Source organism: Ceratotherium simum, chromosome 8, assembly GCF_057802395.1.
Source record: "Ceratotherium simum simum isolate JZ-2026a chromosome 8, ASM5780239v1, whole genome shotgun sequence".
NCBI lineage: Eukaryota > Metazoa > Chordata > Mammalia > Perissodactyla > Rhinocerotidae > Ceratotherium > Ceratotherium simum.
The window spans coordinates 5,832,317-5,848,989 of record NC_141907.1 but is presented as its reverse complement, the minus strand read 5'-3'; the positions used below and the strand labels follow the sequence as shown (position 1 = coordinate 5,848,989).

Below are 16,673 nucleotides of genomic sequence, written 5' to 3'. Positions count from 1 at the left end.
TCACCCGGTTCATATCCCCAAATAAAGGAGGGGAGAGGGCCGAAAGAAGACATCACAAACCAACGGTCCTGACCAGCTCTGCGGGAGGCCACACAAGGGGCAATTACGGGGGCGGCTGTGGTGGTCAAAATGGCAAAAGTGGTGACAACAGTGGCTTCCCATCTGGGGACTCCTTGAGTGGTGGTGATGGGGCCGCAGGGTTTCCAGGAGGCTCTGGGCGACGGAGACGGACAGCATCTTCTTTATGCCTGTTCCCACACCTACCCGAGGAGCTGGCACTCACCAGGCCCTTACCACTAAATGCTCATTGAACAAATGAATGGATGGGTCCATTGGTAAGTCATTCCAAGGATGCGTGGGTGGACACGATGACCCATCACACCGCCCCTCGGGCTCAGTAAGACACTCGCTCCATCACGCTGCCTTTCTTATGAATCAACGGCCCCGCGGTTTTCCTCAAAAACAATCCATCCATTTCGATCACTGGACTATGGTGAGTGATATAAGATGTTAGCAGTAGGGGCAGCCGGGTGAAGGGTCTATGGGAGCTCTCGGCACTTTTCATTTCAACACACAAAGTTAAAATACATTAAAATGAAATCTACGTGATTTGCCGACTGCCCCGGGAGCCCTTGGTTTCTTGTCCTGGTGCCTCCTTGTCCTGACATGACAACCGCCTCCAGGAGGGAGCAGAATGGGAAGGTAACTCAGACCTTCCCCTCGAGCCCCTCTCCAGCCCCTCCCAAGGGGAGAGATGGTGTCTCTGATTGGTGAGGCTGGGGACAGGTTTGGGCACGTGTGGCCCAAGCCCCCTTGATTCTCCTTCTGGGTGGCCCACCCTCAGCATGGACATATTCTTCCACCCCCGGGTCCCACACCCTGGTCAGGGCACAGGCCCTGTTCTCAGGGGAAGGAGGGGTGCTGAATGGGGATGAGGCAGTGACCCCTTGCAGCTGGCTTGGAAGGGGCTGCTTTGCACACTCCTCCTCCAGTGGCACACCCTCAGTTCATTTTCATGCCTCAGAGCCTTTGCACATGCTGTTCCCTCTGACTGTAACACACTTCCCCACCTCACCCATGTGTTGAATATCTCTTTGGGCCCGGTAGCTCTGCTCAGCCATTGTTTCCTGAATGACCTCCCATTCCCTGAAGCCAGGCAGAACTGGCCCTTCCCTTCATCTCACGTTCACAGCCCACCTGACAATTGACTGCAGGGTGATTGTTTACCCGTGTCTTTCCCGTTACCCTACGAGCTCCCGGTGCAGGACCAATGCTGACTCATCTCTTTCACCTTCACATCTTAGGGCCTGGCATATCCTGGATGTCAATAAATGTTTGTCAAATGAATGCACTTATTAGAAAGTTCTGATTGGTTTTAATGTTTTAAAGTGTAAAATATATAATTACTTAAATCAAGCATTTCATTTGGTAGACAAAAATCTTTTAAAACATGAGGAGGAGCTCCTGGGGCAGGAAAATAACAAAACAGTTCTCCATGGCTGACGACATTAGGAGCTGTTAGACCAGCCCAGGGCCTCCCGACCCCGGCACTGCTGCCATGTGGGCTTTGTAGGATCTTTGCTGTCTTGTGCATTGTAGGATCTTTAACAGCATCTCTGGCCTCCACCCACTAGATGCCAGTAGCAGTTTCCCAGTTGTGACAACAAAAATTGTCTCCAGACATTGCCAAATTTTGCCCTGGGAGGGCAAAACCATGCCCCGTTGAGAACCACTGGGCCAGTCATTCAGTAGTTTTGGTACAGTAAACATTCCTTTTGCCGCCTCGACATTTGCCAAAGGCAAACCCTCAGAACTTGCAAGTGACAGTCCAGTACGTCTCCCAACCCCTGATAATGAGCACAGACCCCTAAGCCAAAGGCAGAACCACTCGCCACTGAATGAGGGCTTTGATTGCTACCAATTTCTTAAAGCACTCTCCGCAGTTCTGCTTCAAATATTTATGGAGTCTGTGAAATGGCCCCAGAGAGTGAGCGATCCTATTGAATTTATAACTCCAGCGGTGATTTATTGACCTGGGAATTGCTGCAAATGCTTTGTCTAAGCTCTTTGTGGAAAGCCAGGATCCTCGCGGGGCTCAGGAGCTCGGAGGGCAGGGGGAGGTCGTCGGCCTGGAGGACAGGACCGGACATTCTGTCTTCTTGCAGACACTGTGCAGGGAGTCCTGGTTCCGCAGAGACGGGGCGCGGTCCCGGATCAGGCGTTGGCCCCGAGGGCAGGGGGAGCTGGAGGCAAGAGCATAATGAATGGTCTCTACTTCTGCATGTTCGCAAAGCCCTCTGATCCCACACTCTGTCCAAGGGAGAGACGACAACGATAACCAACACTCATTGAGCACTGTCTGTGCGGGGAACCACACGCTCCTCAGGCCCTGGCTCACTCGCTCCCCTTACAGTTCAGTGAGGCACACCAGCACTCCCGTGTTAGGGATGAGGAACTGGAGATGGGGCTGGGGGAGGCTCTCGCCCATGTCATCCAGCAGGTGCCTGACAAGACAGTCGCTGATGGGTATCCCCACAGCGCGGATGTCCTCTATAAATGTTCCTGTTCCCAGTGACAAGAGACAATGATCTTCCCAGTCAAAGGAAATCAGCATCTATTGGACGCCAACCTCAGGCCCAGCACTGCTCAGGGCTCTCAAATGTGCTGTTTCACTTCATCCTCCCAACAGGCTGTTATCAGGCCCATGTTACAGACCAGGAGACAGTCACCTGTTTCAAAGACGCTAAAGAGCTTACCTAAATCTATGTAGCTCTGAAATGGCGGGCTCAGTCTTCAAACCCAAGCCCCTCTGATGTCAAAACCCTGCTCGGTCTAGATCTCCACAGCAGCTCTGACACGTGTGTTAGACCTTCACCGACAGCATCTCACGCTCATCAAGCACCCTCCCTGCAGATGACAGGTACTCAGTAACATGAGTCCTGCTGATGCCTGTGTTCGGTCCCCTGGAAGGGCGTGACCAGTGTGTGTGCCTCACCAGCCAGAAAAGCAGAGTGGAGCAAAGTTCTCCAGTGTCCCAGGAGGCAGTGACCAGAAGGCAGTCCTCACGCGCAGCGCCCTCTGCCTGGTCAGTGGAAGATGGCTGAGAATGAGGCTGGGTGGTGAAGGAGAGGAACGGATGAGCAGAGAGCACCTCCCTGTGAGCCACACCTGGACGGGCCCCTGCCCCCACGGTGCTCCCAATCCAGTGGGAGAGGCGGGCAGAGAAACGTGCGTTTGCACCCCAGAGAGCAAGCTGGAGGAGAGGCCCACGCAGGTGCCAGTGGAGCCCCGGAGGAAGTGCCACCTGCACAGCCCACTCCACGCAGAGTAACTCGCACACAGCATGCCAACACCAGCCCACGGAGCCTGGACTTTATCATTCAGCTGTATGCAACCACTGATTTTGCAGGGAAGGGAGTACAGTATTGGCAGTGTCACATGGTTCAGCCTGTGACGAACACTGAGCTCTGATGACGGGCCAGGCATCCTTCTAAGCAATTGACACACATTGATTCACTCACTCTTTAACCCAAAGAGGTAAGTCATGTTATTATCCCATTATACAGATGAAGAAACAGAGGCCCAGAGAGGTTAAGTGACTTGCCCAAGACACACAGCTAATTGGAGGCAGAACCAGGATTCAAACCCAGGCCGTGTGGCTCCCAAGCCCGCACTGGTCACCGCTACAGTCTGCCAGCGAACACGGGGACAAGCGAAGCGTCTCCAGGAGAAGAGCGGCATGATCAGGCTTGTGTTATAGAGGCTGAACGCTGCTTCAATTGCTAAAGGTGTACCAGCTTTTTCAGGATATTTTCGTCTATTTTTAGGCTCTCCTCCCCTGTTTTTTCTTCTCTCAGCTCAACCATAAAATAATATAATTGTGATATGTGACAAATTTAGTCCTTCAAAAATGACCTCATTTTGCTTCTAGGTCACTAATCCCCTGGTGCCATTATTTAACGAGTTGATTCTCACCAGAGGAAGCTCTTCCCCACAGCCAGCCCAGGTCTCCGGCTGGCAATCTGTTCTTCCGCCGGGCAGAGAGCTCCGCTCCCTGACGCCCGTTACAACCAGAGAGAACCAAGGCTGCCGGCGAAAGGCACTGGTGGGGATGAGGACGCGGTGCCCGCGTGGCCCCTAGAGAAATAGCCCAACAGCCCCCCTCTCTAGTTTTTCATCCAACAGGGCCCTTCTGAAGGCCGTGTAAAACATGGAAACAAAAATGTCTAAATTGACATCCTGTCATCTCGCTACTAAGAAACAAAAGTATCCTGTAGACCTGAAATCATGTCCAATAAAGGGAGAGTTTTATCCAGTGGCATTTGACGTTTGTGGTGATAACTGAAGAAAAGTGAAGAACAATGGAGAAACGCGAAACCATGAGAGTATTAGGATGCACTTGTGGCTCTCCATGCATTCAAGTTACGCTCCAACTGCCTCCTCAAAGGTTTGCTATCGGTTTCTGGCCAGTATCACCTAGAGCAGACGTTCCAGGGTTTTTCTCACTCCAGACTGGAACATCAAGGGAGGCGGAAGGCACGGCTCTCATCCCCCCAGTGAAGGCCCAGCACGGTCCAGCCACATAATAACCAGGGCGCCAGCTCTAGCGCCAGGCTGCCCGGTGGAGACCCAGCTCCATCACTTACAAGCTGTGTGACGTGGAGTTAGCTGTCCTTTATCCACAGGTGTCCTCTGGGCCCCACCTCTTCTCATAGGTAAAGTGGGGCTAATGCTGAGATCTATTTGGGGGCTAATCGTGAGCACTAGATAAGCTCATCGTTGCACGCAGTAAGCATTCACAAATGGGAGTGGGGGTTTTCCTTCTCATTGTTGCTCTCACCCACATCATTGTTATGACCTCCTACATCCTCTCTGCATCCTCACACTTCAAGATGCAGCCATGTTTAATCACCTGCAATTCCCCCACTACTTCCTGAGCACTCGCCTCTCTGTCTTTGCAGGTCTCGTTCCCTTGGTCTAGACGGCCTTCCACCTGCTGGCGATCAGGGAGGTCAAAGATCCAAAGTCAGAGGTGATTTTCCCAGAAAAAGATCACAGCCGGAAAGAAGTTCTTATTACTAGGCAATAAACCTGCAGACAAGTCATTTAAAATGAAAGTCATCAATCAGAAAAGAAAACCTTTAAGAAGGTCAGTAACAATAGCTGTCATTTACCGAATGCCTGCCTGTGCCAGGCAGTGCAGTAAGTCCTTCACGTGCATAATTTCACTGAATTCTCCCAACAACCCTGAGAGGTAAATATTGTCTCCATTTTTTAAGTAAAAAAGTCAATGGAAGCATGGAGACAGGAGAAAAGCCAAAGGAGTAAAAGGTGCAAGAAAAATAATAACAGGTTGAGATGAGGTGCTAAGAATAAGCTCATTCTCCTCCTGAGTCATGGCTGGACTCTTTCTTGGGCGCCTCTTATGTTCCAGGCACACACTCAGCCCTGCTTGCCTGATTTTAGCCCCATAACTCTGGGAGGCAGTGTGATCCCCACTGTGTAGACGAGGAGAGTTGGGCACAGACACACTAAGTGACTTGACCAACATCACACTGAATTAGAGCCGTGATTTGAATTCAGGTTGGTCAGACTCCAAATTTCATAAGCAAAATAACTTTTCTCTGGGAAAACAGAGTGCTGCTCTCACTCCAACCAACTAGGACATTTTAGACAAAACTTCCAATGGGAACAACTAGAAAAGCTGGACAAAATATAACAAAACATCTATTTAAGCCACCTGAGAGCTACCAAGACTGTGAGGATTTGTGGGACTAGGATTGAAAACGGGAGAGAAGCCAAGAGGAGCGAGCACAGCATTTGTGGCCACGCTTCCCCTCACGGTGAAGGCACAGCCTGGATGTGACGGCGGCAGCTGAGATGTGGAAAGCTGAACAGAGCCTTGACAGCCTCATGGGCCACAGAGACCAAGGAGGAGGGACTCTGTGGACACTGGGGCTTTTGGTTGGGATCACAGAAGGCTGTGCCCTACGAGTAAGAGTGACCGAGAAATAAAGCAGACTTCATAAGCTGAAACACATCTCCGGGTCAGTCCTGACGTGAGGAACGGTCTGCCCTGGCCTAGCCGCCTGTCAGAGGCTAAAGGAAGTCTGCCCTAGATGAAGACTCTGTCAAGCAGAACCTCCAGTTCTGTCTTCAGGTTTTCACACACAATGTCTAGCACTCAACGAAAAATAACCAGACACAGAACACATGATTTAACCAAAACTGCAAATTTAAACTTAGAGAATAGAAAGAGATCGGGAGGGGAAGCCAGGGGGCTTTGCGGTGTTGGTCATTTTCATCGACCTGGTGGTGGCCTCATGGGTATGTGTCACTGTGATGATGGTTAAGCTGTACACATACGAGTTGTACACTTTTTGTATGTGTTATACTTTCAGTAAAAAAGTTTACTTAAGAAATCAGGTGACTGATGTCCCCTCACCTTTGGAGAATCCAGTCGAGCTGCCTGTGTCGGCCACTCAGCCTCGGGAATACGCCAGGAGTCTGAACACAAAGGTCTTTGGAGGACATTGTCCGTTTTGGGATTCAGGAGGTATTTCTGAGCTAGAAGAGAATATTCTCAGTCAAGCCTCAACTCAGAAGTCTATTCTGAAAATCAGCAAGTCTCTGAGCCTTGCAATAACGTTTTTTATTCTCTTGCTGTTCCCCAGGTCATTCCCAGACCCCACGCCGCACGACAGAGGTCCTCTCAGATGCCTTTGGAGTCTCTGAGCGCCTCGTCCACAGCCCTCGGATGGTATGTCATGGTCTTCAGGTATCCTAGAAAGCTGCCTGCCTGCCTCACCTTTCCCTACCAGGCTGCAAGCTCCTTCAGCATGGGGACCACCACCTGTGCAAGACAACTCATCTCTGGAAGGCCTGAAACCCCCACCTGGAGTCTGGCACATGGCAGCTGTTCAGAAAGGTTGAATCAATAAGTAGCTCAATCAGTCTAGCACCTTTCCTTCTTTTAAAGGTAAGCAAGCTGAGCCCAGAGAAGGGAGGAGACTTGCACAAATCAGTGGCAGCAGTGGAACCAGCTAGGATTTATGCCCCTCCAACAATGAAAACAGATGCCAACACAGGCTGCAGGGAGAGAAGACAAAGGTACAGAAGGGCAGGCCCATCCTGACCAGGGGAGCACAGGCCTCTCTTGTCTATTGACGCCCTGCCACGTGCCAGGCACCAGACACTCCTGAGAAAGGTCATGTTACTCTCCTTTTAAAGATAAGAGTTTTGGGTTCAGAGAGGTTAATTAACTCATCCAAGATCACACAGCTGGTAAGAAGAGAGAATCTAGTAATAAGAATCGCTAGATGAGCAGATCTCAAAAGCAGCTCAGTCACCTGAAGGTAACACCACTCATTCTTTCTCCACGTTTTTATTGAGCACCGGAGATGAACACAACCTTAAACAAATCCTTAGGACCCCCACCCCACCCCCATGCTGATAGTATACTGCACTTAAACAGGGGAATTCTGTCTGGCCAGGTGGCATCTTAATTTTCTTCTTAATATTAAAAATAACAGAACAAAAAAAAATCACCCATGTTACCATCTTTGTAAGTAACCACTGTTAGTATTTTAGTTTATCTCCTAGCCTAAGTTACCAATCACACACAGATGTGCACGTGTAGTTATATCCTTGTGGTCATCCAATACATTCCATTTCCTATTTTTTTTAATTTAGTAGACTATCGTAATTTCCATGCTAGCATATGGTGCTTATCAGCATCATTTTAAGTGATTGTATAATATTTCATTGAGTATATGGGTTAATTATTAACACTGGAGATTTTTTCCCCCAATTATTCACTATTATAAAGGCCCTGGCATGAATACACCTGTCCACAAAGCTTTTCCACACATAGAATTATTTACTTAGGATAAATTTACAGGAGCGAAACCACAGGGCTGAGGACTTTGGTCATTTCTGTCGCGGCAGTATTTTTCCAATGTGTTCTCCGTAAGCTGTGAAATAAGGCAGCTCTAAGTGGGAGAAAGTGGGGTCTGGGTTCCTGATGGTCTGCAGTTGACAGTGGGCGTGTTCCCACCTGGTCCCACCTGTCAGCAGGTCCTGCCGGCCTGGACTGAGTCTGAGCACACAGACTCTTCCTGATTGGAAATCGCACTTACCTCTAACAACCGCTGTCTCCTCAGACTCAGCGTCCAGGTGGTGGCTCGTCTGAAGGAAAAGACACCTCAGCAGTTATTTTGCATGACACGGGAGAAGAAGCCTTACACAGACAATTACACCTGGAAGGAAGCGGGCACCCCCCCCGCCCGGCAGAAAGTGCATTCTAGGGTCTGACCCACTCCTCCCTGTGCGCGTGACAATGCAGACAGGACCCCTTCTTCTCTGCCCACGACCCTCACACGAGTCAGGATTTGCTCTTAGGGAATACAGGGGCAAGGAAACAATTCCACTTCCTTTACTCAAATGAAATCTGCAAACGGAGACTGTGATCAATGTGTTTTAGGAACTGCTGTTGAAAGGGGGAAAAATGAGGGCAGCTGGACGGCAGAGTCCCCAAGAGAAATACTCTCTCTCTGCGAGGTCCTGCCCACACCTTGCCGGAGCTGATCACTGAGTTGCCCCTGGGCCATGACTCAGTCACCCAGGAACTCGGGTTGGGCTGGAACCTGAGTCCTCGGCACCACCGCGCAGACTAGCTGGCCTCCTGAGTCCCGCCGTCGCGCAGGGCCTGTAAGAGGTGGTGCGGCTGCTCGGCCCCGCGGCCCCCGATTGGTTGAGCAAGAGGAACTGCTGGATCTTCAGGGCAGGTTAGAGTTGATCCCAGCCCAGCAGTCCAGATCTTGCTTCCTCTTGGTCATTCCTGGTGGGGAAGGGGCCCTGAGTGCACTGTCGCTGTGATAGCTCCCTGCCCCCATCTCCACTGTTGTCCTTCAAGGATTTGCACTGGCCACTCTCCTGCCTGGAAGATCCCTGCTCTCTTGTTCTTTCTCTGGTGAACTTATATGTATATGTCAAGACCTAACTCAAATGTGTCCTCCTCTGTGAAGTCTTCCCGGACTCCACCTCGCAGAGTTCAGCTGCCTGCCTCTCACATAGCCACTACGTGCTGCACTGTGACACTGGGCTCTGTGACTGTCCCTCTGAAATGGATTGACTAAGCCAGTGACTAATACACAAGGGCATGGATTATGGCTCAACCCTCTTCTGATACTCATCCAATCACACCACCACAATTGGAAGCCTTCTGGACCAGGCACAGGGTCCAGAAATCTCTTAGAGATTTCACTTAGATTCCCCGGGACATTGTGTCTTCAAGTACCATGACTGCTCACACCCCCATGCCTTTGCACATGCAGGTCTCCTGGCCTAGAGGGTCTTCACTCGATCCTTCCAGCTATTAAAACCCTTGTTTTTTTTTTTATCCTTCAAGGGCTAGTTTGCCTGCTTCCTCCTCCAGGAAGTATATTCCCCAGTCTCCCCCTCTTCTCTGCTCAGTGCTGGTGCTTCAAAGGATGCTTTTCCTTGCACATGGGTTTAGAGTTAGCCTCATAGCTGCAGACTCCTTCAACCCGAGGACGAGGTGTCATTGACCTCAGGTAGCCTCGTATTCATTAAACAGACTCCCGGGTGCCCCTGCATTCAGTATGTGATGGGGGATCTCATTTATGCCTGGGGAGGCTCAGAGTCGGGATTCTTGGGGTAAATCCTGGCTCTGCCTCTTGCTGGTTCCGTGGTCTCTGCCAAGTCTGTTGAGCTCTGAGCCTTGCCTCCATCTGTGGAGGAGATACTGAAACGCTCCCTGCATGGTTATGTCAGAAAGAGAGGAGGACGAATGTGTTCTGGATGCTCCCCACGGAGGAGCGGACAGGTGAAGCCTTGCCCTACATGCTCCTCTCCCCCGCCTCTCTTCCCATGTAAACTTTTGGGGGAATATTCCAAACTTCATAAAAGACAGGAGCTAAGAGAAAATAATTACCTGGGTCCTTGGAGGCCTGGACATGGGGTTGTTGATGTAATGAATTAGGGGAGTTCAGGGCTCTGAGTCTTGCTGCTAAAATGAGATTCCAGTTCTGAAGGCCCATACACAGACCTGGTTGACTGATCCCGGAGGAAGCAGGATGGTTCCAGGAGGTGGAGGGAAGAGGACAGAGCAGGGCGACAGGAGGTGAAATTAGAGCTTCCTTACTAGGTCCCCTGCATCTTCCTGAGGCTGCAGTCCAGATGACCCCCGCCGCTGGTCCACCAAGCCCCTGACCTCCTAGGGGAGCAAAACTTTGGTTTTGCTTGAAAGGCCCCCAAATCCTCTTTGAGAAATTGCATGTGACAGTGCTGGGCATTTGACATAGGGTCTTGTTCGAACCTTGCAGACCCCTCCAGGAGGGAGAGCACCACCCCCCCGGCCTAAGAGGACACGTGACCTAGGGAGGTGAAAGGCAACACCAGGGCCACAGAGTGGCGATTCTTCAGGATCTGGGGTGTCTTCGTCTGCCAGGTGGAACTCCGAGCCTGCAGAGAGGACAGTGACCCTGACGGCCCAGGGAGTCAGGTGGGACCACTCATCAAGTTCTCTGATGGGACCTTCCATTTGTTGAGCTGACCCCAGGCCAGACCCTGGGGGAGGTGGTTCAGGCACGGGCAGGAGGGCGTGCTGCCACGTTAACCAGTGCCATCTCCCAGGTGAGTCCTGGCACCACTTCTCCGCCTCCCCATTGGAACCCGGGCATCTGCCTCCAAGGAGGGGATGATGTAGCCAAATGTGAGCAACGAAGAAATCTCCTTCTTGTCTCATGAACGTCAACAGCCTCGGTCCCAGAAAAACTAGGTCTCCTGGGGCTGGGGGTCAGGGAGGAAGTGGAGGGGGCCCTGAGAAGGGGCCTTGAGCCCTGCCCACTCAAACCGAGTCTGGGGGTGGAGTGGATGGGGAGCCCCCAGAGAGGTTTAGGAGCCCAAGAACAGAAGGAGCCTGCCCTCTCCTTGCTCCTATCTCCAGCTAAAGCCCGGGAGGTGGCAAGACCCAGTCTTCCCAGCTGAAGCACAGCGGAGATCTGGCCAGGCTGACCTCATGGAACTCCTCCACCCCTGGAACAGACGCCTGCACTGCAGAGAACCGGCAGGGCTGGAGGAAGGACACCAGGGCGGATGCAAGGACACTGTGGACGCTGGTGGCCAGAGATGCCGAGGGAAGGATGACAGGTCAGCGGACGCCAGCATAGGAGATGGCAGCCCTGAGGACTGGGAAGCCCCCGCCCCATCCATGCATCTGTCCAGGTCCCTCAGGGCCATGCACTGTGTGTCTGTGTCCCCCCAAAATTCATATGCTGAGATCCTAACCCCCATGCGATGGTGTTCAGAGGTGAGGCCTTGGGGAGGTGGTTAGGTTACGAGGCTGGAGCCCCCATGATGGGACTAGTGCCCTTGTAAGAAGAGACACAAGAGCTTGCTTCTCTCTCCCCCATATGAGGACGCAGCGAGGTCTGCACACCAGGAAGAGAAACCTCGCCAGAACCTGACCATGCGGGCACCCTGATCTCAGACTTCCAGCCTCCAGGACTGTGCAAAACGAACGTGTGTTGTTTAAGCCCCCAGTCTGTGGCATCTTTGTTAAGGCAGCCTCAATGGACTGAGACATTTAGACACAACCCTGAGGAAGGGGCACGGGTGCTGAGCCGACAGCGGCTCAATTTCCATCAGCCACCCACCTATCCCCGGCAAGAAGAGGAAATCGAGGGGAGGTGGCTACTGACCCTGAGTGACCGGCCGTGGGTGCAAACACCCTCCTCCTGAAAGGACGGCAGCTCGGACAGCCCCGGCTCCGAACCCCCACCCGCCACCCGCATGCGTGACCTTGACCAGCTCTGACCCCTCTGAGCCTCAGTCTCCTCCTTGATAAAGTGGGCTGCAGGGAGGACAAAGTGAGTCAACCTGCAGAGAGTGCCGGCATGGGGAAGGGCTCTGTGACTCTGGGCCATCATGACCCCTTCCAGTGAATAAACGAACGGCAGCCTGTCCCGTGGGGTCCCACCCAGCCCACACCCTGTGCCCCTCCCTTGGATGTCTGTGGTGAGTGTGAGCCCCCTCCCAGGAGCAGGGACCAGAGAACATGAGCCACCCGGGGCCCGGGGCCTCCCAAGGATGTTTCTGGAAGGCCTCACTTTGCAGGTATGCCAGCCTCAGTGCTCCCAGGACCCGTCCCTCTCTGTTCTGGCACATCCCACTCCAAGCCCATTAGCATCTCCCCAGCCAGCGGAGCAGCCCTCCCGGGCTCCATGCCAGAACCTAAAGCCTCCATCTGTGTTCTCTGAAAAGAGTCAGCACCCGCAAAACCCACTTCCTGCCCAGCTGCCAGTGGGAGGAGCTGCCACCACCTCCATGAGGGTCTCGGTGCCCCCCAGGGCTTTGCTCCTCTGCCTGGGCCTCAGGTTCATGGCCAGGTTACCGGGCTATTGAAACAAAGGGGCTGCGATGTGCACGGCCTGCCTGGGCTCTGCCGCTCAGTCTGGTCCACACACCTGCTGGATCCGTCTTCCCAAAGCACATGGGTCCTGCTTCAACACCTTCATGCTCCCCACTAACTACAGAACCCAGCGCAAATGACCTCCCATCTAGGATCCCGCCCCTCCTCCACTCGGGACCCCTCACTCCAGCCAGCCTGAAGCCCTCCTGCTTTCTTAAACACATCACAGGTTCTTTCACTGCCCTATATCTGCACACTGAGGATTGGCCCTCCAGGGACAAGAAGGACCGACTCGTCGAGGGCCTGGCACATGCCAGACCCTGGGCTGCTGCCCACATTCCCGCCAGTGCTGCACGGGACCCATCCCACCCTCCTTCTGACAGCGGTCGTGACCACGGGGGCTGTGTACAGAATCCCACAGCCAGGTCCAAATCCCAGCTTTGCTTGGGCAAGTGACTTACACAGAAGTCTGAGCTAGAAAGCCACTTATAGACATGTGTCCTCAGGCAACACTTGTCACCTCTTTGAGGCTCAGTTGTCTCATCTGGAAAAGGGGATGATGACAGTCCCCTCCCCACGGGAGGACCACCTGAGTTAGTTAGATAAAGCATGAAGAAGAGGGACTGCCCTCGGTGAGTGGTACCTGTCAGGGTCCCCTCCTAAGGCCGCAGAGCTGGCCGGTAGCAGAGCTAATGAACCCAGGGCTCCCTGACCCCAGGGCCTGCCCTTGACAACTGCCCACACGAGGACCAGGTTCCCACCATGTGGGACTCCCTGGACGAGGTCCTGTCGCTCCCTGTCTGCTTGCATGTCTCGGCCGGCCTGGTTCTCCATTTCTCCCCAGTGCACCTCGCCTGGGTCATGGTGGGAAATGCTCAATAAACATTTGCGGAAGGAAATGGCAGAGCCGGGGTTTGTGGTTTGTGCAGGGAACAGTGAGGTGGCCCCCAGATCATGAAAATGGGGGTGTTCGTGGAGAACTGAATTGTAAAATAATGTAAAATGAGTCAGAGCAGAGTCAAAGGCACCTTAAAAGGAGGGAATGGAAGCTCAGAACTGGCGATGACTTTTCAAAAGGTCTTGGGGGAGACATCCTGGTCCAAGGGGAGGCGTGTCCAGGCCTAGGAGCACAGCCTTACAGGACATGAATGAATCAGGCTGACGACATCATTAATTCTCCCTGGTCTCATTCCAGGCTCCCAAATGACCTTCGGATTATAAATATTTACTGACTAACAAATGAAGGAATGCATGACCTTGACTTTCCAGATAACTCCACTATAGGGGAGGATGTGCTGACACTTTTTTCACCCTTCCATCCCATACTTCAGCCTGCACATAGTTCTATTTCTCGTGGGAAATTAATAAATTAGTGTTCAGGTTTATACATCAGTCTCTGTGACTTTGGTCACTGTAAGTCAGCCTGTCCAATCCCAGTGAACATTCCAGTTCCAGTTTCAGAGCCTGCAAGCGTGAGGAGCAGCCCTTGGAGGGTGGGGCTCTCTCCACTGTGATACCCTCTCAGCAGACAGCTGGCCGGCCCGCCCAGCTGGCACCTACTGCCTCCAACACCCTGGAGCTCGGCTTTCAGTCCTGCCTCAGTCAACACCCAGGGACTGTGCTGGCACCTCAACAAAATGCTGCCCTCTTTCCTCATCCCTACTCCGGCTCTGAAGAGGCGAACCCCTCGGCCAGAGCAGAGACGAGCACTAGACTGGGAGTCTGGAGCCTCCAGGGCTCCATCTCCTCGGCCGTGTGGTGATGTGGACCAGGGGACACCTACGACTCTCAGCAGGCTGTGGGGGAAAGGACGGGGCAGAGAAGGTCCCCTTGCAGAGGCTGGGCTCGGAGGGCCGAGGAGGGAGAGGCAGACCTGGTGCTGAGCTGTCGAGAGCAGGCGCGTGGAGAACGGGACCTGCTGAGTCTACAGAGGAGCTGCGTCCGCCCTCGCACCAGCAGGAGCCGAGCTAGTTGTGGGGGGCGTTGCTGGCTGGTCCCCAGGAACGGGGTTGTGAGCTCGTGCGGATGAGTGTGTGTATGTGTGTGTGCCTGTGCATGTGTGTGTGTGGGCAGGCTTGGCTGAGCACCCTTGGGTGCTGTGCACACACACCCAGGCGCTGCTGTTCAGAGCCAGGCGGAGACCCAGGAGTGCCTTTACCAGACCCGGGTCAGAACTGGCATCCATCACCATCAACACCACCTGGGGGCTGTGTGACCTTGAGTGAGCCTCCCAACCTCTCTGAGCCCATTTCCTCTTTCGTTGACCATTGGGAGAGGAGATCCTCATTCATTCAGTTCATTATTTCATTTAATCAACAAACATTCCCTGAGAAGCTTCTCTGTGCAGGTACTAGGGAGACAGAGATGGTTATGGAGTGGTTCTGGCCCCAACAGAGAGGCTGAGAAAACTCCCACAACAGTAGGGGAAGATCCCTCCTACTGCCACATCACGCATGCCCACGTGCTGTGGCGGACAGACGGCTGTGGCTAACTCTGATGTCCGTGGGACTCAGGGCAGGCTCCCTGGGCAAGGTCACACTTGTACTGTGCCCTAAGGATGGACGGAGGCTGCGGGGCAGACATGAACCCTGCCAGAGACAGCAGCAGGTGCCATGGTCTGAGGCACACGTGAAGGAGCCGTCTGGTGAGACAAACGCCCCAGGGCTTTATGATCCTGATGTTGGTGTGTCTGTCTCCTGCATAGTGTTCTGAGCACTTTAAGAGTAAGGATGGCCAGGTCGCCTCCCTACGCCAGCCCCAAGCACAGGGCCGGCACACAGAAGGAGTCTAGGGCACGTCTGGGTGGGGTCAGTGGACAGAGGGAGGGAGGGCTGGTTCAGGTCAGGCAGGTGGACGGGCGGGTCAGGTGCCCACGACCCTGCAGGAAGAGGGACATGGGAATCTACCTGTGGGAGCCCCGGAGCCAGGAAGGTGGCCGCGTACTCGACCAGGGCCACGTCATTCACCATGCTCTGCGCCGCCTCGGAGAGCAGGCGATCCACTGCCCCGTGTTTGCACAGCTCCTGCAGCAGGTACGCGATCAGGCTGTTCCTCTCCCGGCACTTCCGGACCAGGGAAGCCAGTTTGGCCTGAAAGGGTGGGAGCGAAGACAGCCAGGTGGGTCCGTGGGTGCAGGGCTCCCCCTGGGGCCAGAGGGCTGAGCTGGGGGCTGTGGCAACTGCTCCCTGCTCTGCATCTCCCAGCACCGCCTTAGCTCAGCCACCCCCCTGCAATCCCTCCCTCCGCCCAGAAGCTGGAGCCAACTCTGAAAACAAGCAGCCACACTGCTGCTCACCCCTATGGTCTCCCCACTGCCCTCGATGGGGTCCAGGCTCAGGGTGGCACAGGGTCAAGAGTGTGGACTTGGCCTCCACCACTGACCAGCTCTGTGACCAAGCTCCCCTCTGCACCCCGACTTGCTCATCTGCACAGTGGGCAGTGTCAAGGGCCCCAGGACAAAAGGAGATGGTGCAGGCAAAGCAGTCACACAGGCTGGCCCACACAGGCCCTCGGCAATGCTGGCCGTTACTGCTAGTGGGGCTTATAGACTCTCAGACCCGTCCCAAGGACCCTCCTTCTCACTCCTCCCATTCTGGCCACACTGGCCATTCCCCACCCCCAACACCCCCAGAACTCCCTCATCACTCCTTCGAGTCTCCTACATGCCCAAGACCAGAAAAGCCTTGGTCAGATCTATGCAGAGGCCAGCCTGGGCGTCGCCTCCCAGGGCAGTCCTCTCTGATACTCAGGGCTTGGTGTCCCTCTGTGCCAGGCTCCTGGCTTCCTTCTATCCCAGCAGTTAATTTTTGTATTTGTGGGTCTGTCTCCCACACAGTAGGGAGCGCTTCAAGGTCAAGGCTGACCCTCCCCTGGATCCCTGGCACCGTCCCTGTGCCATCGCTGGGCACAGCATGGCCCTTGAGAGGTTTCGTCACATAAATGATGTGAGTGAGTGACACTCTTGCCTTGAAATGACCTCCCATGTCTGCACGTCTGGAGGGGGTGACAGACTCTCATCATCTTGCAGGTGGCCCTGGGCGGGTTGCTTCCCTCCCAGTGCGCCCTCCTGCTCCGTCAGAGGAGGAGGTGATGATCCCTTCCTGCCAGGCCTCCCTCCAAGTCTGTCCCAGAGGTTCAGGGATGTTTGCACATCAGTTTCCAGGTGTGCCTGGGTGCTTCGTAATGGCAGGCAGGTGCGACAGGAGGGTGGTCTGACTTGGAGGCCAGGGCACCCGGCACA

General features: G+C 53.9%; 1 protein-coding gene across 2 annotated transcripts in view; it reads right to left on the bottom strand.

The window, feature by feature from the left end:
* Positions 1–2,006: 2,006 nt before the first annotated feature.
* Positions 2,007–16,673, bottom strand: part of C8H4orf50 (chromosome 8 C4orf50 homolog) — a 58,418-nt gene continuing 43,751 nt past the window's right edge. For both annotated transcript variants that reach the window (XM_087434682.1, XM_087434683.1), the window contains 4 exons: positions 15,340–15,522; positions 8,139–8,187; positions 6,446–6,567; positions 2,007–2,243 (listed from right to left, as the gene is read on the bottom strand). In XM_087434682.1, the coding sequence (XP_087290808.1) occupies positions 2,007–2,243; positions 6,446–6,567; positions 8,139–8,187; positions 15,340–15,522 (591 nt within the window). The remainder of the gene's footprint in view (positions 2,244–6,445; positions 6,568–8,138; positions 8,188–15,339; positions 15,523–16,673) is intronic.